The sequence below is a fragment of the Oratosquilla oratoria genome, chromosome 25 (assembly GCF_046742065.1).
Source record: "Oratosquilla oratoria isolate Oo_2021 chromosome 25, ASM4674206v1, whole genome shotgun sequence".
Lineage (NCBI taxonomy): Eukaryota > Metazoa > Arthropoda > Malacostraca > Stomatopoda > Squillidae > Oratosquilla > Oratosquilla oratoria.
Window position 1 is genome coordinate 19740136 of NC_134801.1, and position 27064 is coordinate 19767199.

The following is a 27064-nucleotide window of genomic DNA, read 5'->3' on the forward strand; positions in this document are numbered from 1 at the left end:
GAGAAGTTACGTTTTTATCCTCTGCAAAATTACCGACCCCAGCTACGATTCGTCCAGCCTGCCATCTATGATCACTGGTGGTATGGATCAAACTACACTCTTTTAAGTTTCTTACTGTTGTGTTATTAGTGTAATAGACTGCATATTGTTGAATTATTTCAACTACTTTCTTTAAAATGTGTGATTTTCATGCCCAACACAGTAAAAACATGCCAAAAATGCAAATTTTGGCATTAAAAATGCCAATCTGGCAACCCTGATGCTCAGTGATGATCTGCACTCACAGAATAGCGGTAAATTTGTAACCACCAGTCGGTAACTTTGCAGAAGCTAAAAACAACTTCTCTTTGGTCAAATTATATGAAAATCACACATTTTAAAGAAAAAGAGTTGAAATAATTCAACTATATGTAGTCTATTACACTAATAACACAATAGTAAGAAACTTAATAGAGTGAAGTTTGATCCATAGGACCAATGATCATTGAGGACGGGCTGGACGAATCGTAGCTGGGGTCGGTAATTTTGCAGAGGATAAAAACGTAACTTCTCTTTGTTCATATTACATGGAAATCACACATTTCAAAGAAAATAGTTCAAATAATGCAACCATATGTATATAGAAGTGTGCATTTAAGCAAAAACCGTCCTTGTTTGGGTTTTGTTGGTTTGTTCGGCTTTTATCAGTTTTGTTCGGTCTGTTCGGCAATTAGTGAGACCGCTAATCCTACATATCCTGGATATTCCACCCATCAGCAAGATTGCTCCCCCTCATCCTGTCAGTATTACATGACAACTTTTTAAAATAAAGATATACTTTTTTTTTTTACCAAAATTATTTGGACGAAATAAGGGGCTTTCCATTATATTATCTACCGCGTTTTCGATGTAAAATAAATTAGATAAGTTCAGCACCAGTAGGATAGGGGAGGGCATGCGCGAATGTTCATATGATAAGTGACAAGTATAAAAGTGCTAGTCACTACAGACCATAACAATAACAATAGATGAGAAATTCGTAATTGTAGATGTGCCCTTCATGATTCCTGCACCTGTCTGACCAATACTCTTAATTTGTCCAAACAATTTCGGGAAAAAACACAGTGACATTAACATTTACTTCAGAAAACATTGATGTGTCATTCTGAACACCTGTCACATATATTTGCAGCGCGTTAGCTTCAATTGATTTTATTCAATATAGCTCTTTGACATTTCTTCATTAGAAGCTCCTCTAAGCTAATTGATTGGTGGTAGCCAAAACAGAATAGCCTCGAGTGTCAAGCATAATTGCTAACTTACCGCACAGTCGCACACCTGTCAATAGTTTTGTTGTTGTTTTGATCGCCTGTTCTCAATTTGTCCGGATGTAGGATCGTTTTCGTGAGTGCGACTTGTCTATCAATTGCTTGTCCGAATGTTCTCGATCACATGAAGATTTGACTCTTATCTGGACCAGATAGCCAGGGTGATTTTGAAGGCAGAGGCGTCTAGGTAAGTTTTATTCATATTATCGCTATTCAAAGTGACCTAATAATTTTATATTATGTGCCCTTTATACTTGCTGACTGTTTTTACAAGAATCAGCTGTGAGGCAGGCGCGGATATAAGGGGGGGGCCCAGGGGGCCCGGGCCCCCCCCTTTTGGCTTTGGCCCTTTGGCCCGATTTCATTTCAGTTCACTATTTCATTTTTATAATCCATGTTTAATCCATGTTATAATCCATTTTTTATTATCATTGTATCATTTATGAAAGTTATGGAAAGTTCTGGAAGGTTCGATAACATCTTGATTTCCGCTGACTGTTTTTCCGCTAATTTCCGCCTATATAAGTGACCGCTGCGTTCGACTCTCTTTCTGTTGGTATCTGCCGCATTGAATGGTTGTTTTGCTGTTTGGTTAAATATATGAAAGGTTTATCGCTGGAACTCACTACAATGGTGCCCCGTGTGAGGATTTTATTGTACGATAAACGGTAATGCCAATGCTCGTTAAACAACCGAAAATTCTGCCGTCGGGCCCCCCCCAAACTTTGTTCCTAGATCCGCGCCTGCTGTGAGCAGAGACGTGACACTCGCAAAAACAAGCCTATTGGTCAAACCGTTCTATTTTTTTTTGTAGATCCAGTGATTCTCTACTACGTAAATTTGAGGTCACACTATTTTCTGGTTTTAATAATTGTCGCTAGAAATAGAAACGCGTAGACAGTTGTTACAACTGTTCTGTCTTAGTAGTTACTAGTTAGTCACATATGACATGTGACGTGTCTAACTCTTTTAGGCTACAGAAAAGGGAAATAAAACAAATTATAGTCTCCTCTTTCAACCTACATAAGCATTTCTTTCTTGGAAAATCCTTGAAATATTTTTCACGTCACGGAACAATTACATGAAATAGTTATTTCGGTCAATTTATAGTTTCACCCAATCAACGATTTTCGTATGTGGCTTATGTATTCACCTCGGATCTGCTGCAGCCTCTTTTCGAGACAGCCAGACACCACCCTACGGCAGTGAGCTCAGAGCTCATTATTAGCAGATCTCTGGGTAGGTCTGAGATCACTCACACTCCACACACCGGGAATGCAAGGTCACAACTCCTTGACTAACGTCCCGTACCTACTCGCTGCTAGGTGAACAGGGGCTACACGTGAAAGGAGACAAACCCAACTTGTCTCCGCCCGGCCGGGGAATCGAACCCCGGTTCTCCGGCTTGTGAGGCCAGTGCTTTACCAATCCGCCACCGGGCCGTGTGTTTGTTTCTGGTGAGATGTGTTGTGTATTGATTGATGGTGTACATCTTTTCCGTTGCAAATGCGTAGTTTTGAAGAAATTAATATATAAAGTTATGCCTACCTTTCCTCCCCAACGATTTTGGGGGACCGGTGAGAAATCGGGGTTTTTGGGTGGGGATCATGAAATCGAGTAATGCGCGTTGCATAACAGGTGTAAAATCAACAAGAACACAAAAATATTTGGAAATACATAAATTACACCTTTGATGGCGGCAGTGGCGCGGGACCACGCGAGCGTACCATGATATTGCTGCTAAGCAGCGTTAACAACGGTTCGCAATTTTGCGCTCTATCCGCTACATTTAGCGAAGCGCACTCCGCCCGCGCAAGAGTTGCTAACCCTAAAATCAGGAATAAATTCATAAAGCTTCGAGAGGACCGAGTTGCGATTTTGTGTACAACTAACCCAACGTAACCTAACCTAACCTCAACCTAACATAATCTAACTAAACCTAACCAAACCTCAACCAAACCTAACCTAACCAAACCTAACCAAACCTAACCTAGCCAAACCTAACCAAACCTAACCAAACCTGACCTAGCCAAACCTAACCAAACCAAACCTAACCTAACCCATCCTAACCAAACCAAACCTAACCAAACCTAACCTAAACTAACCAAACCTAACCTAACCAAACCTAACCTAACCAAACCTAACCTAACCAAACCTAACCTAACCTAACCAAATCTAACCTAACCTAACCAAACCTAACCTAACCTAACCAAACCTAACCTAACCAAACCAAACCTAACCGAACCTAACCAAACCTAACCTAACCAAACCTAACCTAACCTAATCTAACCAAACCAAACCTAACCTAACCTAACCAAAGCTAACCTAACCAAACCTAATCAAACATAACCAAACCTAACCTAACCAAACCTACATACACATACCAAGGCTTTTTCACTCTTACAAGGGAGGTAGCCAAAAAGGAAAAGGCATAAAATCATTCCCACCCATTCCATCCCTGAATACACTCCACACCCCTCCACCCTCCCTCTCATCTTAGCACCTCCTGGATGACGGGTCATCCCTGCACCTTGTCCACTGCCCTGGGTCAGAAGCATTGTTGCAAGACACAGCACATCCACAGCAAGGCTGCTTCATTAAATCGGCGACCCCCCCCCCTCTCTGTCCCCCCATGCATGAAGGAGAAGATGGAGAGAAATCCCTCCGGGTTGCATCAAAATTTGCTCACACATACTACCTCACCCCCCATTCCACCTCTGCATCACAACATCATCCATATACAACCATTCTCCATTCACCCCTGTCTTCTGTCCTCTCCCGTCCTTCCTCAACAGACATTCCCCTCTTCCCCAAAGCCCCCTTCACCCCATCCATCCACCTCATCCTAGGATGTCCCTTCATGTTCACTCCCTCCACATCTGCCTTCCATACCTATTTTACTAGTCTTTCTTCACTCATTCTTTCCATGTGTCTAAACCATCCTAATACTCTTTCATCAACCCTATCTCCCAACCCCCTTTCCACCCCTGTTCTCCTCACCTCCTCATTTCTCACTCTATCCAGCCTAGTAACCCCCATCATACTTCTCAGACACCTCATCTCAAACACATTCAAACTCCTTCTCTCTTCTTCTCTTATGTTCCATGTTTCTGCCCCATACAATGCTGTTGGCACAATCACTCCTTCATATAGTCTCCTCTTAGCATCCATTCCCAAATGTCTATTCCTCATTACACTCTTTAATCCACCAAGGCATTTACTCGCTTCTCTCAATCTACATTCTACCTCCACCTTCACTCCACCTTTTCCTGCCACATTTGCACCCAAGTATCTAAAACTATCCACTTCCTCCAGTCGCTCTCCCTTAATGCTCACTTCCAGACTACTGCCACTTTCACCCCTTGTACATCTCATCACCTTACATTTACCCATATTTATCTTCAGCTTTCTTCTATCACACACTCTCCCAAACTCTGTCACCAACTTCCTCAATCCCTCCTCCGATCCTGCCACAAACGCAGTGTCGTCCGCAAACAACAGCTGGCTCACCTCCCACTTTTCTCCATTTTCTTTAACCATCTCCAATCCCTGACCTACTACCCTTGCATTTACCACTCGCACTACCCCATCCATGTATAAGTTGAACAGCCAGGGCGACATAATGCATCCTTGACGAAGTCCCACCTTTACCTCGAACCACTCTCTCTATTTCTAATCCTGACACAAGCTCTACTACTCTCATAAAAACTCTTGACAGCTCCCAGAAGCTTTCCTCCTATCCCGTATATCTGCTAAACCTCCCACAGTGCCTTTCTGTCTACCCTGTTGTAAGCCTTTTCCAGATCCATAAAGGCCCAAAAAACATCCTTACCCTTTCTTATAGCTTTCTCACATATCTGTCTTACCACAAAAATCTGATCTACACAACCTCTACCCGTCCTAAATCCACACTGTTCCTCACCAATTACTCCCTCTGTTCCTCTCCTAATCCTCTCAATCAAGATCCTCCCATAAGCCTTCCCAACTACACTTAACAAGCTAATCCCTCTGAAACTACTACAATCACACTTGTCTCCTTTTCCCTTGTAAAGTGGAACTGTACAGGCACTCCTCCAGTCCTCCGGCACTCTACCCTCTCTCCAGCAAACATTAAATAACCTCACCAGCCAGTCCACCATCACTGTACCTCCTTTTTTTTAGACATTCTGCATGGCATCCATCCAGACCAGCCTTACCTGCTTTCATCATCTTAACAACTGCCTTCACTTCATCCTTCCTTATTTCTCCTCCATTTTCCTCACTCATCACGGTCATTTTCTTAGCATTTCCCACTGCAGCTATCTTTCCCTTCCTATCTTCCTTCACATTTAGCAACTCCCTAAAATATTCTTCCCATTTTCCCCTTACTGCCTTCTCTTCCATTATCATCTCTCCATCTGCACCTTTTACCTTTTCTTCTCTACTTGATTCGCCTCCTCTTCCTCTCTTAATTTCTTTCCAAACCATCATTTTATTACTTTCAAAATTTTCTGTCATACTCTTACCCCATTTCACATCTGCTCTCCTCTTTGCCTCCTTTACCTTTTGCTTTACTTCTCTTTTCTTTTCTTTGTACCTCTCATATGACTCCCTCGTCCTATTTTGTAACCAATCTGTGAAAGCTTGCTTCTTCTCTTCTACAACCTTCTTTGTTTCCTCATCCCACCACTCACTACCCTTCCTTCTATTTCCTCCTGTCCTTCTTGTTCCACACACCATCTTTGCACACTTTGTGACTCCCTCCTTGAACCATCCCCATTCCTCCTCCACTCCTAGTTATACTCTATATTCTTCACTCCTTCCCACTCCTTTCTCAGATTCTTCTTGTACTCCTTCTCCTTTTCCTTTTCATTTAAAGAGCACCTCCCTACCTTTTGTCCCTTTCCTCTTCCTCCATCTATCCTCCACTCTCAACTTACCTTCCACCAAAAAATGATGTGATATTCCCCCACCCTCTCCTCTTAGCACATGTACATCCTTAACTCTTCCTATCATATCCTATTTACCACTACATCCATTAACACTCTATCTACCACCCTTCCCTCCACCACCCTCTCCCATGTGTACTTATGCTTGACTTTCTTCCAAAACACTGTATTTGCTATCATCAACTCTCTAAACACATTTCCACCATCAACTCTCCACTACGATTCTTTCCTAGAATTCCACATTTCCCAACCACTCCATCAATTGGATAATTTCCTACCCTAGCATTAAGGTCTCCCAGTACTATTACATTGATATTTCTCCCTAAATCCTCTATGCACTCATTTAAATCTATCCAAAAAACCTCCCTTTCCTCTATGCTCTTCTCACTGCCAAGGCCATATGCACTTACAAAAACACACATCTCCTTTCCCAGTTTCACCTTCATCCACATTATCCTTGAGGAAACCTCCTTCTACTCCACTACACGTTTACCTATCTCTTCACTTACTAGTATAGCCACCCCTTCCCTCCCTCACCCTCTCTTCACTCCTGATAACCTCCCACTTACACTCCCAAACTTACACTCGCCCTTCCCTTTCAGCTTAGTTTCACTCAAAGCCAACACATCCATCTTTCTTCTCACAAACATACTACCTATCTCTTCCCTTTTACTCTCATCTGTACCACGTCCACGCGCATTAAAAGACCCAAACCTTAGGGTGCTGGTCGGAAAACTCCCAGACCCTCATATGCCTTTGCTTTTTCTTTTAGGAATGTCCCCTGTGGGGCTACAAGGAGAAGGATGCCTAGTCCCAATCCCCATCCCTTTCTTCTCGTCTCTTATGATCCAAGTGGAATTACTTGGTGGCAGTATTCTTTTCCTCCACCACAGGGAAGGTAGGCGAAAAAGGAAATGAATATTCAGAGAAATTGTACAGGACAGTAACAAGGGGTTGGGGGACGGCATAACGGAGGGACAGTCGTAGTATAAAGGCGTCATAATTTCTCTATGAACAGAGTTTTCCTCTATCACAGTCAAAATGGTGTGTGGCTCTGGTCCGTAGGGGCGCCCCATATAGACCCTAAAGTATCAACTGCATGCCACTTTGCCACAGTAACATGCAGCCAATAGCCCAGACGGGTAATAACAATAATAATAATGACCTAACCTAACCAAACCTAATCAAACCTAACTTAACCAAAGATAACCTAACCAAACCTAACCTAACCTAACCAAACCTAACCTAACCAAACCTAACCTAACCAAACCTAACCAAACCAAACCTAACCTAACCTAGCTGGGGGCTTTGCCCCCCTAGACCCCTCCAATCCCCACCAAAGCACTCTTAGTAACATAACTTGAGCTCTCTTTAAAGTATAACTATTAGTAGAAATGTGTGTTTATCTATCATAAATAATAGCTAATAAAATACTTGGAAACCATTAGGTCAATTTATAGTTTCACCCAGCGGAGAAATCATAAATGTGGCAATGCTGCTCAACAATAACAGCAATGCTCAAATGTAGCGGAAAAACCATAAATGTGGTGGCAACGCTGCTAAACAATAATAACAACGCTCGCTGCCACCATGAAAGGTGTAATTTATATATTTTCATATATGTGAATTTTTTTATTTACGACCCGTTTTGCAACGCATGTTACTCAATGTAATAATCCCCCACCCAAAAACCCCGATATCCCACAGGTCCCCCAAGATCGTTGGGGAGGAGATGTAGGCATTTCGGGAGGAGAGGTAGGCGTATCTTTATATATTAATTATTTGAAAACTACACATTTGTGATGGAAATGATGTACACCATCAATCAATACACAACATATCTCACCAGAAACACATAAGCCACATAAGGAAATTGTTGGTTGGGTGAAACTATAAATTGTCCATTATTTCTTATTAGATTTAATCTCCTTTCTGTTTCATAAGGGAATTATTTACTGATGGCTGTTATATGTAGAATTTTTTTTCAGGTTTACAATGCAATTGTAATTATTTCAAATTGTGTTCTTTTCATTATCTGCACTTCATGTATATTGATTCAATGCCAAATAAACATTATTATTATTATATTATTAGAAAATTACTAATATATAATTAACAAATGTTATTCTAAATGTATTGGCCTTCAGTTCATGAAGTTAATTAACCTGGTTGGCTCCTAAGTTACAAGTCATGGTTCGACAAATAGTAGCCTACCATGTAGTGGACAGACATCGCGATATGTTAAAAAAAAAAGGAGTTGGCGGGAATGAGTGTCATCTACAGTTGTAAGTGGAAATATACAGGTTATCACCGCATATGGACAGCAAGTTGGCAATCATATAACGGTAACTGAAAGGCATGCATATCGGTAATCAGCTTAACAACGTGTGTGTCAGTAACCATGTCAATGGTTTGTGTAGACTCTTGTTGTTTTACATTGGTTGGAGGCACTGGAGATAAATTAAATCTGGTCTTTATTGTGTCACCAACGTGACTATGGACTATGAACTACCTAGAAAAGACCACCCGCTTGCGTGGGATCAGTAGTTGTAGGAGGGGAACAGATGTCTGTATGAAAATGAAAAGATAGTTGTGTATAACAGAGGGCTATTGTCACTGGGCAATTCTTAGGGATATTTGTTGCATAAAGTCGTGGCTCAGGAGGGGTAGGCAGGAGACTTGGAGTTGGAGGCTGAAATCATTATATGTAATTGTGAGGTTGCTTTAGGGATATTTATTCAACTTAACTTACTTCAACCAACAAAGTTAGAAAAACAGTTGGGTGCTTAGTTGTAGAGATGGACAGAAAAAAGAAATTGAAAGATTTTTAGTGGTCAGTAAACAAAGATGCAGTAGGAGAGAAAGTTAGAAATGAAATTAATTTTAGTAGAGGAAAAAGCTTATGTAGATGTGCGTGTAGTCGTGTTTTTGTTTGTGATATGCTTGTGTGTGTATGCGATGCATAGAACATAAGAATGAAGGAGACCATGAGGCCTACACTAGGCAGTTTCATGTCCGTTACCACCTGTTATCACCATCCATAAAATTGCCTAACCGTTTCTTAAAACAACTGATAGTTTCAGTGGTTACTGCTTGGTTACTCTGTTCCATTCGTTGACCACCCTATTAGTAAACCAAATTTTGCTTATTTCCTTTGTGAATAAAAATTTGTCCAGTTTAAATACATTACTGTGAGTCCTGCCCTGTTGTCTTAATATGATAGAGGGGCTGCACTGATGGTGTGGACAGCCTGGTTTTGAAGGACCTCAAGCTTGTCCCACGATCTGAGAGAGATGAGAGCCACAGCAGCACAGTCCACTACCGACCATACTAATTGAATATAATACGACCGGAGGGCCTTTTGCTCAGCACCTAGCTGAGGCCTCATTGTGGTTCTGAGAAGTTTTCATCTTGTCCTCATGACTTCACCGAGGTATCTCACCTTCGGTGCGAAAGAGAGCATGGGGTTGATCCAGATGCCCAAATATTGATGGATGGACACCCAAGTAAGTATGTTGCCTTGAAGAGTAAGAGGTGGGTGTTGTACCCGCCTCCTCAAACTCATTGCTCTGGTCTTGGCCATTGAGATCTTCAGACCAAACAATTTGCATGTCTGGGAGAGACGATTGGGTGCCTGCTGAGTCCTTTGGGGGAGTCAAAACGTCATCCTGGGCACTTTTCTTCCCGGACCCTGCGTGTCACATCCCGCGTGTGGCTGATAGCAGAGCGCAGATCTCTTACCTCGAGGGATAGATGGTGCAGCAGAAATCTACAGAAGACGCTCACTCGATGATTTTGGTCCTGTACGATCTTGTAGTACCACCAGTCAGCATGCTGACTGAAGCCTGGCTTTGTCCTGGGAACAGCTCGTTCCGCAGTGGCTTGGATGGCGGCGATGAAGTCCTGATGAATGTTGTCTATGAGGGGATGTAGGACTGGTACCAACGGTCTATCTCTTCTCAGAAAAGGGTCCCGTTGGCCTTCCCTGTGTTCCAGCGACAAGGTGATGGAGGAGGGGGTAAATGGTCTACTATTAGCATCATGACAATAGTGTAGCAGCCACTAGTGAGCTCAGGATCCACCACCCAGTGGTCACACTGAGCCATGTTCGTAGAGAGCAGAGTGAGGTTAGTCACCCTCTAAAGATGTGAGTGGACTCCCCGAAGTTTAATAGGGTAACCTCAGCTATCTCTTCAAGGAAAGTTGTTAGGGTGTGACCTGCTGCACTGAGTCGTTGAGGGGAGTGGAAGATGGGGTGATAAGTATCATAGTCACCGGCAATTAATATGTGACCATGCCCATCTAGGGAGAGCATCTCCCTAGGTGCCAGCTCACCCACACGAGGATGATGTATGTTGTAGAGGAGGAGGGTGCCACCAGCAAGATGGAATCTGGTAGCCAAAGCTCTATCTGTTCACCACAAGGTACTACGTGCATGGGCTCACTTGGAATGGTGGTGCGGGCGAGAATGGTTAGGCCTAGTGACCTGTTCTGAGCTGTATGGCATACCTGGTACCCATTGACTGGGAATGACCCGTGGTCCACACAGTTGGTCTCCTGCAAGAGGGCTATGTGACAATCCTGGTGCCTGGGACAACCTGTAGGACATGGATTTTGTCAACAAGGCCATTGATGTTCCACTACAGGAGCTTTAGCTTTTCCTGGTATGGTGGAGGAGGAAGTGGAGTAGGGGTGGGTAGGGTGCCGCTATTCCACCTCTCTATCCTCCTGGCTGCTGCAAGAAGTCGACATCACTAGCCTGTAGCTATTGTCTGTAGACAGTCTAGTGTCAGAGGAGGCTGCGGTGGGGGAGGGCTTGTTGTCCACTTCTGTCATCTCTTTTGTCAGAGAAGTGGGTCTCATAGACGCCCTATGGAGTGAGGGCATCTTCCAGTCTGCTGCCACTTTCTCCGCTTCTACATCTTATCACTTTACTTTTACCCACATTTATCTTTAACTTCTTTCTTTCACACACCTTCCTAAATTCTGTCACTAACTTTTTTAACCCCTCCTCTGATCCTGCTACAAGTGCAGTGTCGCCAGGAAACAATAACTGGCTTATCTGCCACTTTTCTCCAATTTCTTTAACCATCTCCAATCCCTGACCCACAACCCTTGCATTTACCTCTCGCACCACTCCATCCATGTATAAATTGAACAGCCAAGGCGATATAACACATCCCTGATGAAGTCCCACCTTTACCTCAAACCACTTGCTGTCTCCATTTCTAGTCCTAACACAAGCTCTAATACTCTCTTAAAAACTCTTGACTGATCTTAAAAGCTTTCCTCCTATCCCATATATCTGCAATACTTCCTACAGTGCCTTCCTGTCTACCCTGTGATAAGCCTTTTCCAAATCCACAAAAAAAATATATATATCCTTACTTTTTCCTAAAGCTTTCTGACATGTCTGTCTTATCACCAAAAAATTTAATCTACGCAACCCCTATCTGTCCGAAACCCACACTGTTCCTCACCAATTACTCCCTCTGTTCCTCTCCTAATCCTCTCAATCAAGACCCTCCCACGAGCCCTCCCAACTACACTCAACAAGCTGATCCCTCTCAAACTGCTACACTCACACTTGTCCCCTTTTCCCTTGTAAAGTGGAACTATACAGGCACTCTTCCAGTCCTCCGGCACTCTACCCTCTCTTAAACAAACATTAAATAACCTCACTAGCCAGTCCACCATCATTGTGGCTCTCTTTTTTTTCAGACATTTTGCATGACATCCATCCAACCCAGATGCCTTACCTGCTCTCATCATCTTAACAACTGCCTTCACTTCATCTTTCCTTATTTCTCCTCCATTTTCCTTGCTCATCACTGTCATTTTCTTGGTGCTTCCCACTGCAACTACCTTTCCCTCCCTATCCTCCTACACATTTAGCAACTCCGTAAAATACTCTGCCCATCTTCCTCTTACTGCCTTCTCTTCCATTATCATCTCTCCATCTGCACCTTTTACCTTTTCTTCTCTACTTGATTCGCCTCCTCTTCATTCTTAATTTCTTTCCAAAACATCTTTTTATTATTTTCAATATTTTCTGTCATACTCTTACCTCATTTCACATCTGCTCCTCTTTGCCTCCTTTATATCATGCATTACTTCTCTTCTCTTTTCTTTTTACCTCTCATATGATACTCTCATCCTATTTTGTAACCAATCTGTGAAAGCTCGCTTCTTCTCTTCTGCAACCTTCTTTGCTTCCTCATCCCACCACTCACTACCCTTCCTTCTATTTCCTCCCATCCCCCTTGTTCTACACACTATCTTTGCACACTTTGTGACTCCCTCCTTGAACCATCCCCATTCCTCCTCCACTCCTAGTTATACTCTATATTCTTCACTCCTTCCCACTCCTTTCTCAGATTCTTCTTGTACTCCTTCTTTTCTTTCTCATTTAAGCAGTTCACTGTAACACTTCCCTACCTTCTGTCCTTTTGCTCTTTCCCCATCTATCCTCCACTCTCAACTTACCTTCCATCAAAAAATGATCTGATATTCCCTCACTATCTCCCCTTAGAACATGTACATCCTTAAATCTTCCTACTATACTCCTGGTTACCATTAACACTCTACCATCCTTCCATCCACCACCCTCTCCCATGTGTACTAATGCTTGACTTTCTACCTAAACACTGTATTTGCTATCATCAACTCTCTTTCTAGACACATCTCCACCACTAACTCTCCACTATGATTTTTTCCTGGAACTCCACACTTTTCAATCACTCTGTCTATTGGTTCATTTCCTACCCTAGCTTTAAGCTGTCCCAAATACCACTACATTGACATTTCTCCTTTATCCCTCTATACACTCATTTAAATCTATCCAAAAAGCCTCCCTTTCCTTTACACTCTTCTCACTACCAGGTCCATATGCACTCACAAAAACCCACATTTCCCTTACCAGGTTTACCTTCATCCACATTAACCTTGAAGAAACCTTCCATTCTACTACATACTTACCTATCACTTCACTTACTAGTATAGCCACCCATTCTCTCCCTCGTCCTCTCTTCACTCCTGGGAACCTCCCAGCTACACTTCTCCCCCACCACAGGGTTAGGCAAAAAAAAAAAAGAAATGAATATTCAGAGAAATTATACAGGACAGTAACAAGGAGTGGGGGGACAGCATAACAGAGGGACAGTCGCATTATAATAAAGTATCATCATTTCTCCATGAACAGAGATTTCCTTTATCACAGACAAAATTATCTGTGGTTCGCAGAGGCGCCCCATATAGACCCTAAAGTATCAGCTGGATGCTACTTAACCACGATAACATGTAGCCAATACCCTAGGCGAGGTAATAGTAATAATAATAATAATGATAATAATAATGATATAGGTCATGGAAGAAAATTAAGAAATATCACATATTTAAAGGATATGAAGAAATACTGTACAGTTTTCCATATGCGTAGATGTATAGATATGTGAAATAGCATAGGTGATATAGCCCAAGCTCAAGCAATTCATGAGTTCAAATCTAAATATGATATTGGAAATCAAGGATATAGATTGAATTGGAACTGTACGTGAATTTGAGGCTAGTGTTGGTAAAGAATTAAAGAATATGAGACAGGAATGAGTGTTGCTCTTTTTCTGTGTACTACAATTAGGTAAATACATTACAAAGGATTACAAAGGCAGAGCATGCCAACAGGAGACCTTTTGGTCCATATCTAGGTCAGATGCGAAAAAAAAAAATCATAATGATAATAAATGAATAAATAAAAACTATAATAATGTAAATAACAAATAAAATACATAGATAAATGCGCTGCAGAGCCCAATGAGGGGAGACTAGGATTTGGGTATAGATGTTAACCCAGTAGTCCCAGAGATAATAAGAGAGTATACACACCCACAACTTTGGAAATAGGGGGAGACCACTGTGGACTATGCGGTGTAAGTCCAGAAGGTAGTAGCTTGATTCAGGGTGTGCCTAACCTTAAGATTTAAGTTAAGCAGCCCAGTTGATTTGCCTCTCCAAGCCAGGAAAAGCCACCCCTTTTGGCCCAAATAGAGGACCAAAAGTGTCTGTTGCTAGTCTTAGAAGGTTACCTCACTGTACCCACAGTCCTGTGACATCACTTAGTCTCTAAGGCTTCCATTGCCAGGACCCCCAGGCCATACATGGCAAACATGTATGTTAGTGACCCATAACATGGCTGAATGGCCATTGACTCAGAGAGCTCATCTGCCCTTTTGATGGTTTTCTTTTTCCTCATTCTACATGTCTAACATGCCTTCCTCACTAGTAGGTGACCAGTGGGGAAGCCAGTTTAGTAGCTGACTATCTGACCATACAGCAGGTAGTACTAGGTTACATGATACCAGTGGAAGAACAGCTGCCATATCTGACACATGAATATATATTATCTTTTGACCTTTCTCTTCATTCTAGACATGATTTCATATATATATATATATATATATATATACATATATATATATATATATATATATACTGTATATATATACAGTAAAACCCCGATTATCCGAAACGAAAGGGGGGAAGCCTCTTTCGGATAAGCCGATTTTTCGGATAATCCAGATTTATCAGAAATATATTTCGTGTTGACATACTTTGTGTGTGTGTGTGTCCTGTGCCTTCCCCTCCCCCTCTCTCTCTCTCCATCAGTCTCAAGTTGTGGATGGAACACCATTTTTTTGTGTTGACGTACATACCTTATACGTAACAGAGAACAAGAATTATTCTATACATATATCTTCCACTATCCTGACGAACACAATAAAGCAACTCCGCCACTCCCCGCCTCCGTCACCATCACTCCACAACCCTTCCACTCCCCACCTCCTGGTGGTGGAGTCAGAAGGAAGGGTCGTCCATTGCTCCATCTTCACTGTCCAAATCAAAGGTAGACAAGGAGGATGAGGCACTTGATGAAGGGCGAGAAGACTGGGTGGACGAAGGTGTTCTTGGCCGAAAAAACGAGGTGATAGAAGTCTGTTTGGTGCAAGACAGCTGTTTCTCGATGACGTCACTCAGTGCTGCTCGCATCATCGGGTACAGTTGATTGCTATTTGAAATGTCCCTGGGTCGCTGGTCAAGAAACTGAAGCACTCCTTCGATGTGGGACCGGACTGTTGCCAAAGACATGGAAGGATTATCGTCGTCGTCGTCATCATCATCATCATCGTTGTCATGGCCGTGCATCACTTCCTCAGCTATTTCTTTGGTTGATTGGAGAGCGTAACCTGGGTCCCCCTCATCCACAGTGAGCCACTCCTGGACGTCCTTCTCTGTAACTGTCTCGTAATCACCCTGGGCCTCCTTCACCTCTCGCACCTTCCGGTCAAATCCTTTAAACACTTCTCGCATATCCTCATGGCCTCGTAGCAGGGGATTCCAGGCATTGGCCAATGTAGAAGGGGGCACCTGTTTCCACGCTTTCTCAAGGTTGTAGATTGTTGTCTTCAGGTCATACCTCTTGAGGTTTGCTATTGTCCTCTGGGCTCTGGTGTCTCCTTCTTCTTCCCCCTTGAGCGTCACACACAGAATTTCCTGCATAAAGTGCCGGCGGTAGCGCACTGGCAATCCGGAAGATACGTGCTGTTGCTGCCACTTGAACAACGCCTCGTCTAGGTTTTGGTATTTACCCAGCTTCATGGTCCTCGGTCCTGAATCTTTGTTCTTGTGGTGGAAGACAGCTGGGAGATGCTTCTGAGTGAACTGCCTTAACTGTGGCCCTGCCTTTTTGATGTCCGTAACAGTAGCATTCCCAATGCCATATTCGTGGGCGATGGACGTTCCCGATTGACCCGCCTTCAGCTTGTCCAATATCTCCAGCTTCTGCTGTATGGTAAGGACGACTTTCTTCTTTTTCCCGGTTTCTTTCGGCATGGTGATGTAGAAAGTGAGGTCGAAGCACAGGTAGAACGCGACTGCCCAGTGTGAACTCTGTGACGCGACTGCCGCCGACTGACGATGTAAACAATGAAACCAAACAAACACACACTACGCTAAACAAAGTAGTACGCTTAAAACGTATTCATTTTAACTGTTCTTATCAATTTTAAATGTGTTAATATAGTACATATGTAGTTACTTTTATTTATTTTCATGTTTTTGATGTTTTATAACGTTTTAGTATAGATTTTTTTTAATTTTAATTGCATTATCCAAATAAATTTCGGATAATCCCGTTTTCGGATAATCCGCTTTCGGATAATCGGGGTTTTGCTGTATATATATATATATATATATATATATATATATATATATATATGTATATATTTATTTATTATACTAAATAAAAATATTTGTCTTCCGAAAATTTTATTTTCCTGCGGCCAGCGACGCTTGGGGGAAATAGGTTACATCGCCCGGTCGCCTGGCGGGCATAAGTGTATATTTGAAGAAGAAGAAGAAGAAGAACTCGAAGAAATCAAAGAAGAAGAAGAAGAACTCGAACTCGAAGAAGAAGAAGAAGAACTCGAAGAAGAAGAAGAAGAAGAAGTAGAACTCGAAGAAGAAGAAGAAGAAGAAGAACTCGAAAAACTCGAAGAAGAAGAAGAACTCGAAAAACTCGAAGAAGAAGAAGAACTCGAAAAACTCGAAGAAGAAGAAGAACTCGAAGAAGAAGAAGAAGAATCGAAAAAGAAGAACTCGAAGAACTCGAAGAAGAAGAAGAAGAAAAACTCGAAGAACTCGAAGAAGAACTCGAAGAAGAAGAAGAAGAAGAAGAAGAACTCGAAAAAGAAGAACTCGAAGAAGAAGAAGAAGAAGAAGAAGAAGAAAAACTCGAAGAACTCGAAGAAGAAGAAGAACTCGAAGAAGAACTCGAAGAAGAAGAAGAACTCGAGGAAGAAGAAGAGGAACTTGAAGAACTTGAAGAAGAACTCGAAGAAGAAGAAGAAGAACTCGTAGAAGAACTCAAAGAAGAATTCGAAGAAGAAGAAGAAGAAGAACTCGAAGAAGAGCTCGAAGAACTCGAAGAAGAAAAAGAACTTGAAGAAGAACTCGAAGAACTCGAAGAAGAACTTGAAGAAGAAGAAGAACTTGAAGAAGAACTCGAAGAAGAAAAAGAACTTGAAGAAGAAGAAGAAGAAGAACTCGAAGAAGAAGAACTAGAAGAAGAAGAACTCGAAAAAGAACTCGAAGAAGAAGAAGAAAAACTCGAAGAAGAAGAAGAACTCGAAGAAGAATTCGAAGAAGAAGAACTCGAAAAAGAAGAACTCGAAGAAGAAGAAGAAGAAAAACTCGAAGAACTCGAAGAAGAACTCGAAGAACTCGAAGAAGAAGAAGAACTCGAAGAAGAACTCGAAGAAGAAGAAGAGGAACTTGAAGAAAAACTCGAAGAAGAAGAAGAACTCGAAGAAGAAGAACTCGAAGAAGAACTCAAAGAAGAATTCGAAGAAGAAGAAGAAGAAGAGACTCGAAGAAGAGCTCGAAGAACTCGAAGAAGAAGAAAAAGAACTTGAAGAGCTCGAAGAACTCGAAGAAGAAGAAGAACTCGAAGAAGAAGAAGAAGAACTTGAAGAAGAAGAAGAACTCGAAGAAGAAGAAAAAGAACTTGAAGAAGAAGAAGAAGAACTCGAAGAAGAAGAAGAAGAACTCGAAGAAGAAGAAGAAGAAGAACTCGAAGAAGAACTCAAAGAAGAAGAACTCAAAGAAGAACTCGAAGAAGAAGAACTCGAAGAAGAACGAATGAAGAAGGTGGAGGCTAGAAAGGAACGGAGAGAGGCCAAAGCAAAAGCTTTAACAATTCGCAAAGTTTTGAAACAAGAAAAGCAAGTAAAAAAAAAAAAAAAAAAGTTAATACTTAAAGGAAAAAAAGAATTTAAAAAATATAAAAAGGGTGTTTTGAACGGAAATTTAACACCAGCACAAATCGCCTATATAGATGAATTGCGATAACAGCTAGATGTTGACAAGAAATAAAAAGCATATGATTTTGATATTTTATTTTCCTAAAAAGGGGCGTAACCCAGGGCGCGCCGCGCCCGCGCCGAGGGCGCAGCGCCGCAGGCCAAGCCCCCCGGCGTAGCGGGGCCGGCGCAGCCGGTGGGCTTGTGTGTATATATATATATATATATATGCAGCATATATGAATGTATGATTACCTAGCATTGTTTAGTAAGCATTTGTATACAGGGTTCTGTTCACTTTGTTACAACCCACAGGTGAAGATCCTTGTCAGTTCATCAGGCACAACATCATGCAAACTGAAGATCATTCATATGCTGTGCAGTGCTCCAGTCTTCAGTTGTCTCCCTCTGACTCCATGAGAACTCCCAAGCCGTATATGTTAAATAGTCAGATACAACCACCCAGTCACTGGTTAACAGATTTCATACCTTTGCAGGATATTAATCACCTATGTTGGAATAACGTTATTGAGGTATGTAATGTATATTTCCATCTTGTATGTTAAATGTTTGCATTTGCATATATAATCATGGTTTACTAGATTGAGGTCATTTTCACGGGATCCATCCCCTGAACTCACTTTGTTGCAATTTACTTTTAATTCTTCTATAATTTCAGAATATATTACATTACTGTCATGGAAAGATGGTATATAAAAGATTAATTATATGAATTAATTGCTGCCTTCAGCTTCACCAGCCAGAAACCTGTGGCTCCACAATAGAATTAACAGGGATTTATGGACCTTCCCATAGACCTCTTCTGGAAGAAATACTGGACTGTGTGAAGTTTGATTGAGGGGGTTATTTTTATGCTGGCTAATAAGATGAAGATTGGGGGGAAGTAATTGCTTATTGTTAGCTCACAGTATATGAAAGATGGTAGAAAAATAATGGAATTTGATAAAAATAAAATGGAATTTGATTAAAAAAAAATGGTAGAAAAATAATGGAATTTGATAAAAAAACAACTACTTGGGTCTAATGTAGAGACAGAGTGCTAGTCTGCCAAGGCTGCACTTGTGAAGGAAAGTAAGGGTGTTGGGATTTGAAATTGGTTGGTGTAGGTTGTAGGTACATCAGGGATGCAGTATTTCTGGAGTTTGCCAGGGCACTGCCTGGCACCTCTGGAAGTGAATGGTATCCCAAAATACTCATAATACTTTACAGCAAAGTTATCTATTTACCTTGTACCCTTTTTATTCATCTGAAGAATTTTATCTTGTTTTTTATGTACTGTATATAGAAACATGATAAGGATGGAAGGTTTTTGTCAAGCTCTCCAGAGCTTTGTCACATATAAAATTGGCACTGTACCCTTGTACACCAATCATTGGTTCCAGAAATTATCTATAGTGGATGATAATTATAGAGTACTTCCATTAGCTGAAGCTCATTACAGTATTCTGACCCAAGGTGAGAGGTTGTCATGAACCAAAATAGACAGGTTATTGGTGTGCATGATGAAACTGTAGTTGTAGAAGAATTAGTTGAGAGGGTGCTTAACTCCATATATACCTTTATACTTCCTTGATCTGTTAAACTGTATGCACACACAAAAGCCCATATCACCCATCCCAATTTCACCATTGCCTGCCTTATCCTTGAAGACACTCTCCACTCTGCCCGCTGTACACTTTTCCCATCATACTCCCAAACTCAGACTCACTCATACCTTTTAATTTAGTTTTACTCAATGCTAGCACATCCATCTTCCTTCTAATGAAGGTACCACAAATCTCATCTCTTTTATTCTTATCTTTATCATAATCACACATATTTAATAACCCAATAAACAGGGTTCTGGTTGGAATCCTCCTGCTGTACTCTAATCCATTTAATCACCTTTTATGACACATGTGAAAACATTATGCCAGAATTCTTTACCCATGCTACAGGGAGATACAGAAGAGACAGTCACAGAATTGGTAAAGGACAGGTTTATGGGAACAGCATAAAGGAGGGACAGCAGTAATACAAAACCATAATTCTTTTATGATTAGAGGTTTTAAACTTTTATATAGATGAATGTGTGGTTCTGGTCTGTAGGGGCACCTGAAAACAGTCCCTAAAGTATTAGGTACATCTTACCATGCAATCACTATCCCAACAAATTGGTGGGAAACAGCGATGACCCTTCTTTCACAAGGAGAGCTAAGATAAAGGAGACAACAACCTCCTAATGGATGTGAGGGGATTAACAGACTTTGAAAATGGGCATCGTTGTTGCTGCAATCATCACTACATGAATACATATACATGTACAGATTATTAAATTTTCCCTGTTATTTCCTCTTTCACAAATCTGTAGTACTGCATTACACGATTTTCTAGTTGACATACATCATACATATACCAAGGCATTTTCCCCCTTACAAGGGAGGTAGCCAAAAAGGAAAAGGCATAAAATCATTCCCACCCATTCCATCCCTGAATACACTCCACACCCCTCCACCTTCCCTCTTATCTTAGCACCTCCTGGATGACGGGTCATCCCTGCACCTTGTCCACTGCCCTGGGTCAGAGGCAGTGTTGACAACCATACAGAATTATTTTATTTATGTAATATTTAATTACCCTGTATTCATATATATATATTTGCTTAATTATGGCACACAGATGGTTCTTGCACTGCTCAATACAGGAAGGAGAGGTGTTATCTATTTTGGTGTTAACCAAAATAGACAGGTTATTGGTGTGCATGGTGAAACTGCAGTTGTTGAAGAATTAGTTGAGAGGCTGCTTAACTCCATATATACCTTTATACTTCCTCGATCTATTAAACCTTGCTGTGGTAAGTACAACTCTGTAGCCTTTTTTTTCATTGTCAGGATTATAGATACTGTATGTCTAGAGGGAGTTGCCAGTTCAGTAGCAGCGATAGAAATATTGGCTTTATTTTGTTAGAGTAATGTTTGTACAAGAAAGATTATCTATACATATTTTTAGTGACAACTTGAATTTGAAAGAAATATTGTACAAAGAAAAACAATGATTAGAAATTTGAATTTTTATGGATGTCAGGCAGTGCCAATTAAGGAAAAGTTGGCATAATGAATTTTTGGCCACTGCCTTTGTCAGAAGCAGTGGACACAGCAGGTCTGGTTCACTTACATGATGACACTCCATTCTTGTCCCTTTATGTGGAAAATGGAGATTGCAAAAAATCCCTTTGGAATGTATCAAAATATAATCCAAACACAACCATTCTCTTCTCACCTCTGTCCCCTGCCTTTTCCTTTCCCTGCTCTAAAGGCATTCTCCTCTTATTCAAAGCCTATTCCACACCATCCATTCATCTCATCCTTGGCCGTTCCCTCAAGTTTACTCCTTCCACCTCTGCATTCCACACTCTTTTTGCTACTCCTTCTTTCCATGTACTCAAACCATCCCAATACTCTTTCATCAACCCTATCTGCCAACTCCTTTTCCACCCCCACTCTCCTCCTTACCTCCTCAGTTTTCATTCTATCCAACCTTATAACCCCTATCATACTTCTCAGACATTTAATTTTAAACACATTTAAACTTCTCTTTTCTGCCTCTGTTAAATTCCAAGTCTCCCATACAGTGTTGGAGGCACAATCGTCTCTTCATATAATTTTACCTTTGCATTCCTTCCCAGATTCTTATTTCTCATGACACTTTTCAATTGCCCAAGACTTTTACTTGCTTCTCTCAATCTACACTTTACCTCCACCCCATTCCTCCTTTTCCTACCACATGCAACCCCAAATACTTAAAGGTATTCACTTCCTCCAGCTTCTCTCCTTTAAGACTTACTTCCAGTGCACTGTCATCCTCTCCCCTTGTACATCTCATCACCTTGTTTTTACCCACATTCACCCCAACTCTCTCCCATTGCACACCTCAAACTCCATCACCAACTACCCCAATCCCTCCTCCTACCCTGCCACTTCCATCCATCTCCAATCCCTCACCCACCAACCTTGCACCCACCTCCCACACCACCCATCTATGCACACACTGAACAGCCATGGTGACACAACACAGCCCCAGTGCAGCCCCATCCCAGCCCCATTCCCAGCTCAAAGCATCAGCTACCATGAATTCTGTTTTATCTTTTTCTCAGTTATTGTTAAGAGATTGCCTCTGCTTTTTCTTTGCTCTGTATTACTTCATTTAATTTTTTTTTACAATAGTCATCACTGCATCCTATTTTGTCATGTTTGGGATCAATGATGGGAACCTGCTTAAGGTGGTTCTGCAAGATAGTGGCACTGCCCATTTTCAAAATCCATCAACCCTTCACCTCTTTTAGGAGGTAAGCATACATACATACATATACCAAAGGCTTCTTCCCCCTTACATGGGAGGTAGCAAAAAAAAAAAAAAAAGGCATAGAAACCACTCCCACCCATTCCATCCCCTACATACTCCCCTCCCCTGTACCCTTTTTCTGCCCTCTTATCTTGGCACCTCCTGGATGACTGGTCATCCCTGTATCTTGTCCACTGCCCTGGGTCGGAAGCAGTGTCGCAAGACACAACACATCCACAGCAAGGCCACTTCATTAAATCGGCAACCCCCCCACTCCATCCCCTCATGTAGAAAAGGAAATGGGGAGAAATCCCTTCAGGCTGCGTCAATTTATTTCTCATAGATACCCTTCCCCCACCCACTCCCCCTCATGCATCACAGCATCATCCATACACAACCATTCTCCATTCACTCCTATCTTCTGTCCTCTCCCGTCCTTCCTCAACAGACATTCCCCTCTTTCCCAATGCCCCTTTTACCTCATCCATCCATCTCATCCTAGGTCACCCCCTCATGTTCACTCCTTCCACCTCTGCTTTCCACACCTCTTTTACTAATCTTTCTTTACTCATTCTTTCCATGTGTCCAAACCATCCCAATACTCTTTTATCAACCCTATCTCCCAGTTCCATTTCCACCCCTGCTCTCCTCCTCACCTCCTCATTTCTCATGCTATCTAACCTAGTAACCCCTATCATACTTCTCAGGCATTTAATCTCAAACACATTCAAGCTCCTTCTCTCTTCCTTTCTTATGTTCCATGTTTCTGCCCAGTACAGTGCTGTCAGCACAATCATTTGGGGGTAATTATCACAAACAACTTGTCCTATGATAAACAGATAAACAAAATTGTTGGGGAGGCTTACAACTTGCTAAGATCAATAAAAGTGGCATTTGCATACTTGGACAAAGACATGATAAAAAAAATATTGGTTACATAGATAAGGCCTAAACTAGAGTATACAGCGACATTGTGGTCACCCAGTACCAAAAAGAATATAAAGAAAATAGAAAGAATCCAGAGAGCAGCAACAAAAATGGCACCTTCATTTGCAAACCTATCATATGAGGAGAGATTGGCTAAACTGGAGTTACCGATGCTGGAGCAAAGAAGAGAGAGAGGTGACCTACTGTCCATCTACAGAATCGTGAAAGGCACAAAGATACTCGATAGAGAGGACTTATTAAACTGGGACAAGATAAACACAAGAGGACATGGAAAGAAAATAAAAAAACATAGCTACAGAAGAAAACTGAAGAAAAACAGTTTTTCACATAGAGTATTGGACACTTGGAACAAACTGGATAATGAAATAGTATACGCAAAAACCATTCATGAGTTTAAAAGTAAACTAGACACTGCAAGATACAAAGGCGGGACACCACGAGCATAGCCCCCCTTCCCGCAAAATGCAACTAGGTAAATACAACTAGTTAAATACAATCTCCTCTTAGCATCTATTCCCAAATGTATATTTCTTATTACACTTTTAAATCCCCCAAGGCATTTACTTGCTTCTCTCAATCTACATTCTACCTCCACCCCCACTCCTTCCTTTCCTGCCACATTCACACCCAAGTATCTAAAACTATCCACTTCCTCCAGTCACTCTCCCTTAATACTCACTTCTAGTCTGCTGCCACTTTCTCCCCCTTGTACATCTCATCACCTTACTTTTACCCACATTTATCTTCAACTTCCTTCTTTCACACACTTTCCCAAGCTGTCACTAACTTCCTCAATCCCTCCTCAGATCCTGCTACAAGCACAGTGTCATTAGCAAACAACAACTGGCTTATCTCCCACTTTTCTCCATTTTTTTTAACCATCTCCAATCCCTGACCCACTACCCTTGCATTTACCTCTCCCACCACCCCATCCATGTGGTAACCACTCCTTTTGTGCACCACTTCATAGTTCAGTAATACCCTTTTGATCATCCCCATCCATGACCTTGGCCAACATATAATTATGCTTCTCTCTTATTTTAAACACCATGTTTACTATCATCATCTCCTTTTCAAAACACATTATTAACATCTCTACTATCGTTCTTACCTGCCACCCCATACCTCCTTACTTCATCTCTTGGCTCATCTACCACTTTAGTATTGAGATCTCCTAAAACCACAACATTTACATTCCTTCCAAAATTCTCTACACATTCTTCCCATATTTGTTGGAAATCGCTAATGAAATATATCTGTCCACTTTTTAACACATTACTGTGTTGAATATTCAGTTGAAATATGTATAATTTTTTTAAGGACCATATAGTTTAGACTTTTAAGCCTGTTACTGAAGATGTGTTGAATATCCACTGTTAAATTTCCAGTTTGGAGAAAAGTTAACTTCTTCCTCGTTTATGAAACAAAATAGGTTCTTAACAATATATTAACTGTAATTACTCATAATAGGTGTGCGATACCAGAATGTCACAAAAGAAGATGGACAACTAATGAAAAACTCATGGGTGGTTGAACTGCACATACTACCACTTAAGGTTTGTCCAGTGATTTTGTTTCTGATAGTAAATTATTACTTGTTACAAAATATTTGTAGTATACTTGTTTGCAGTATGAAAACATTTCTTGTATAGTTTTCATTGTGGAAATTGTGTGACACTGAAAAAAGACATGTTAAAGATCAATTTAAATGTGTTCTTAGGAAAAAAATATAGTGCAGTATATGATGGGTGCTTGTATGAGTTGCACCCTAGCAGAAAATGCTCTGTTATTTATTTACATGGACATCTTTTGGAAAAAATTAATGTGTTTCATCATATATTTATTGAACGATATTCTAAAGTTCTCTTTTTTGTGGGTTGTAATTTTTCTTCCAGTTCTATGATGATTTTAATTGGTAAGTGATCAGATGACAGGTCTTATATTGTTTCCCATGTGCTTCGGGTGAGCACATTGTTGTGTCTGGTGGAATTGTTGATTGTGTTGTAGAGGTTTTCTGGTGGGGTATTTGCAGGAGTTGATTATGTTTAGGTTGGGGAGTTGTTCAAGAATTTTGTGTCCTCTCTGATATGGTGTTTGTGTGACTAGCCAGCTTGGATGGTGCTCATTCAGGTCACCTTCTTGTATAATATGGTTTGTTATTGAATTGAGAGGTTGGAGCATTTGGATTTAATATCTTAGGGTGGATGTAGTAGGAGGGATAGTGTAGGATGTCTTCTTTATTTGTGTTTGTATCAAGATAATTTCAGTAATGGTATTTGTGATTTATTGTCTGGTGTCTTGCATTTTGTAGGAGAAAGGTATGCTGTTGTATACCAGTGTTATGAGTCCACCTTTGTGTCTTGTGTTATCTTCTTTTATTGTTGCATAATCTATGAATGAGGGAATAGTTGTTTGAGGTGTCTAATTTTGTTTCTTGTAAGAGTGCAATGTGTATATTGTGTTAGTGTAAGAAGTGGAGCAGTTCTGATTAATGTTTGTGAATCCATTTATGTGTATGCCCCCCTACCAGAATAGCTGTCTAGATCTGCCTGTAATGACACTGAGATTGTTTTTTTCTCTCTACAGCACACTTACTACAGTACCTCAAAAATGACAGATTTTTACATTTTTGATGTTGATAAAGGCTTACAGCGGCACTCTTTTGATGCTTTCTGCCATACAATCACAAGTGCCACTATGTTGAAGTATAGTTCTACAGTTGCTGAGCTTGAACAGGTGGTAATGCAGTTGACAAAGTTGCTGAAAGACAATGTTGGGGAACCTGGATATGGAGTTCATGTATGCTCAGAATGTTGGTTTAATGATTGTGCTGTTTCATGCCATGGTATAAACCATGTTCAAGATGATGAATGATTGGTAAAATTTATTAAGAATATGAACAGGTGAGTAGCTTATGCAAGGAAGCACTTAGCTATGACTGCAACTATCATCTCTGCCTTATGTACTTAGGTATTCATGGTAAGTGGGAATCACCATTGCCCATTGGGATTAGATTCAAGATGACTGCAAAACTTATGTGGTATGATTGCACATAGTAATGAGAGTGTACTAACCAAAAGGGGCACAATAGATAAGTCTATGGGGTTTATGTACAAAATAGATCCTGGAGAGAACAACAGAAAATTTTTCCTGAAATAAAATTGGAAATATATTTAGTAGTGTTTCATTCTTCCAAGAAACCCTTCTTTATGGACAGTGTAGACATCTCTTGAGTATACAACAGTAATTTGGGACTGGTATTTAGCAGTCTAAGTCTATCTTTATGATCAGATAAGGGGTTCTTTAAGGAGAAAAGAACCCTGTTGATGTTATAGTAATCAGTGTAAAACAAGACAGTGATTAGAAGGGAAAAAATATGTCATCTGCTGAAAACAAAAGGGAAATATTAAGCAATTTCATTCATCGATAGTATTTGCTACCCATAGGAATTTAAGATATCACTTAATCATTTCGTGTTGATTTAATGTTGAACCTTGTAGAAGTTATGATAATCAATACAAGACAAGACAGTAATTAGAAAGGAAAAATATGCCATCTGCTGAAAACAAAAGGGAATTTAGCAATATAATTTTTTTTATTTATCTATTTGCTACCCATGGGAATTTCAGATGATGATATCACTTTAATTATTTCATGTTGATTTATCTAGGGCACTCCTACATATTGT

At 40.9% G+C, this 27064-nt stretch overlaps 2 protein-coding genes across 4 annotated transcripts in view; one reads left to right on the plus strand and one right to left on the minus strand.

Moving 5' to 3' along the window:
* The window catches only part of Arl2 (ADP ribosylation factor-like 2), a 31554-nt gene extending 30117 nt beyond the window's left edge, over positions 1–1437 (minus strand). The window contains exon 1 of one of the 2 annotated variants that reach the window (XM_076208467.1): positions 1310–1437. The gene's annotated coding sequence lies outside the window, so the exon portion shown is untranslated. Of the gene's footprint in view, positions 1–1302 lie in introns of both variants that reach the window. The other variant, XM_076208466.1, reaches the window with a different exon arrangement.
* LOC143038842 (uncharacterized) lies at positions 1361–27064 on the plus strand. Of its 2 annotated transcripts, none has more exons than XM_076208465.1 (5): positions 1361–1494; positions 18403–18620; positions 20767–20941; positions 24847–24932; positions 25963–27062. In XM_076208465.1, the coding sequence occupies exons 2-5, from the start codon at positions 18438–18440 to the stop codon at positions 26248–26250; spliced, it is 732 nt and encodes a 243-aa protein (XP_076064580.1). In that variant the 5' UTR covers positions 1361–1494; positions 18403–18437; the 3' UTR covers positions 26251–27062. The 2 variants fall into 2 exon arrangements, with proteins under 2 accessions (XP_076064580.1, XP_076064579.1); XM_076208464.1 differs by lacking the exon at positions 1361–1494 and adding an exon at positions 6995–7133 and having other exon boundaries at positions 25963–27064.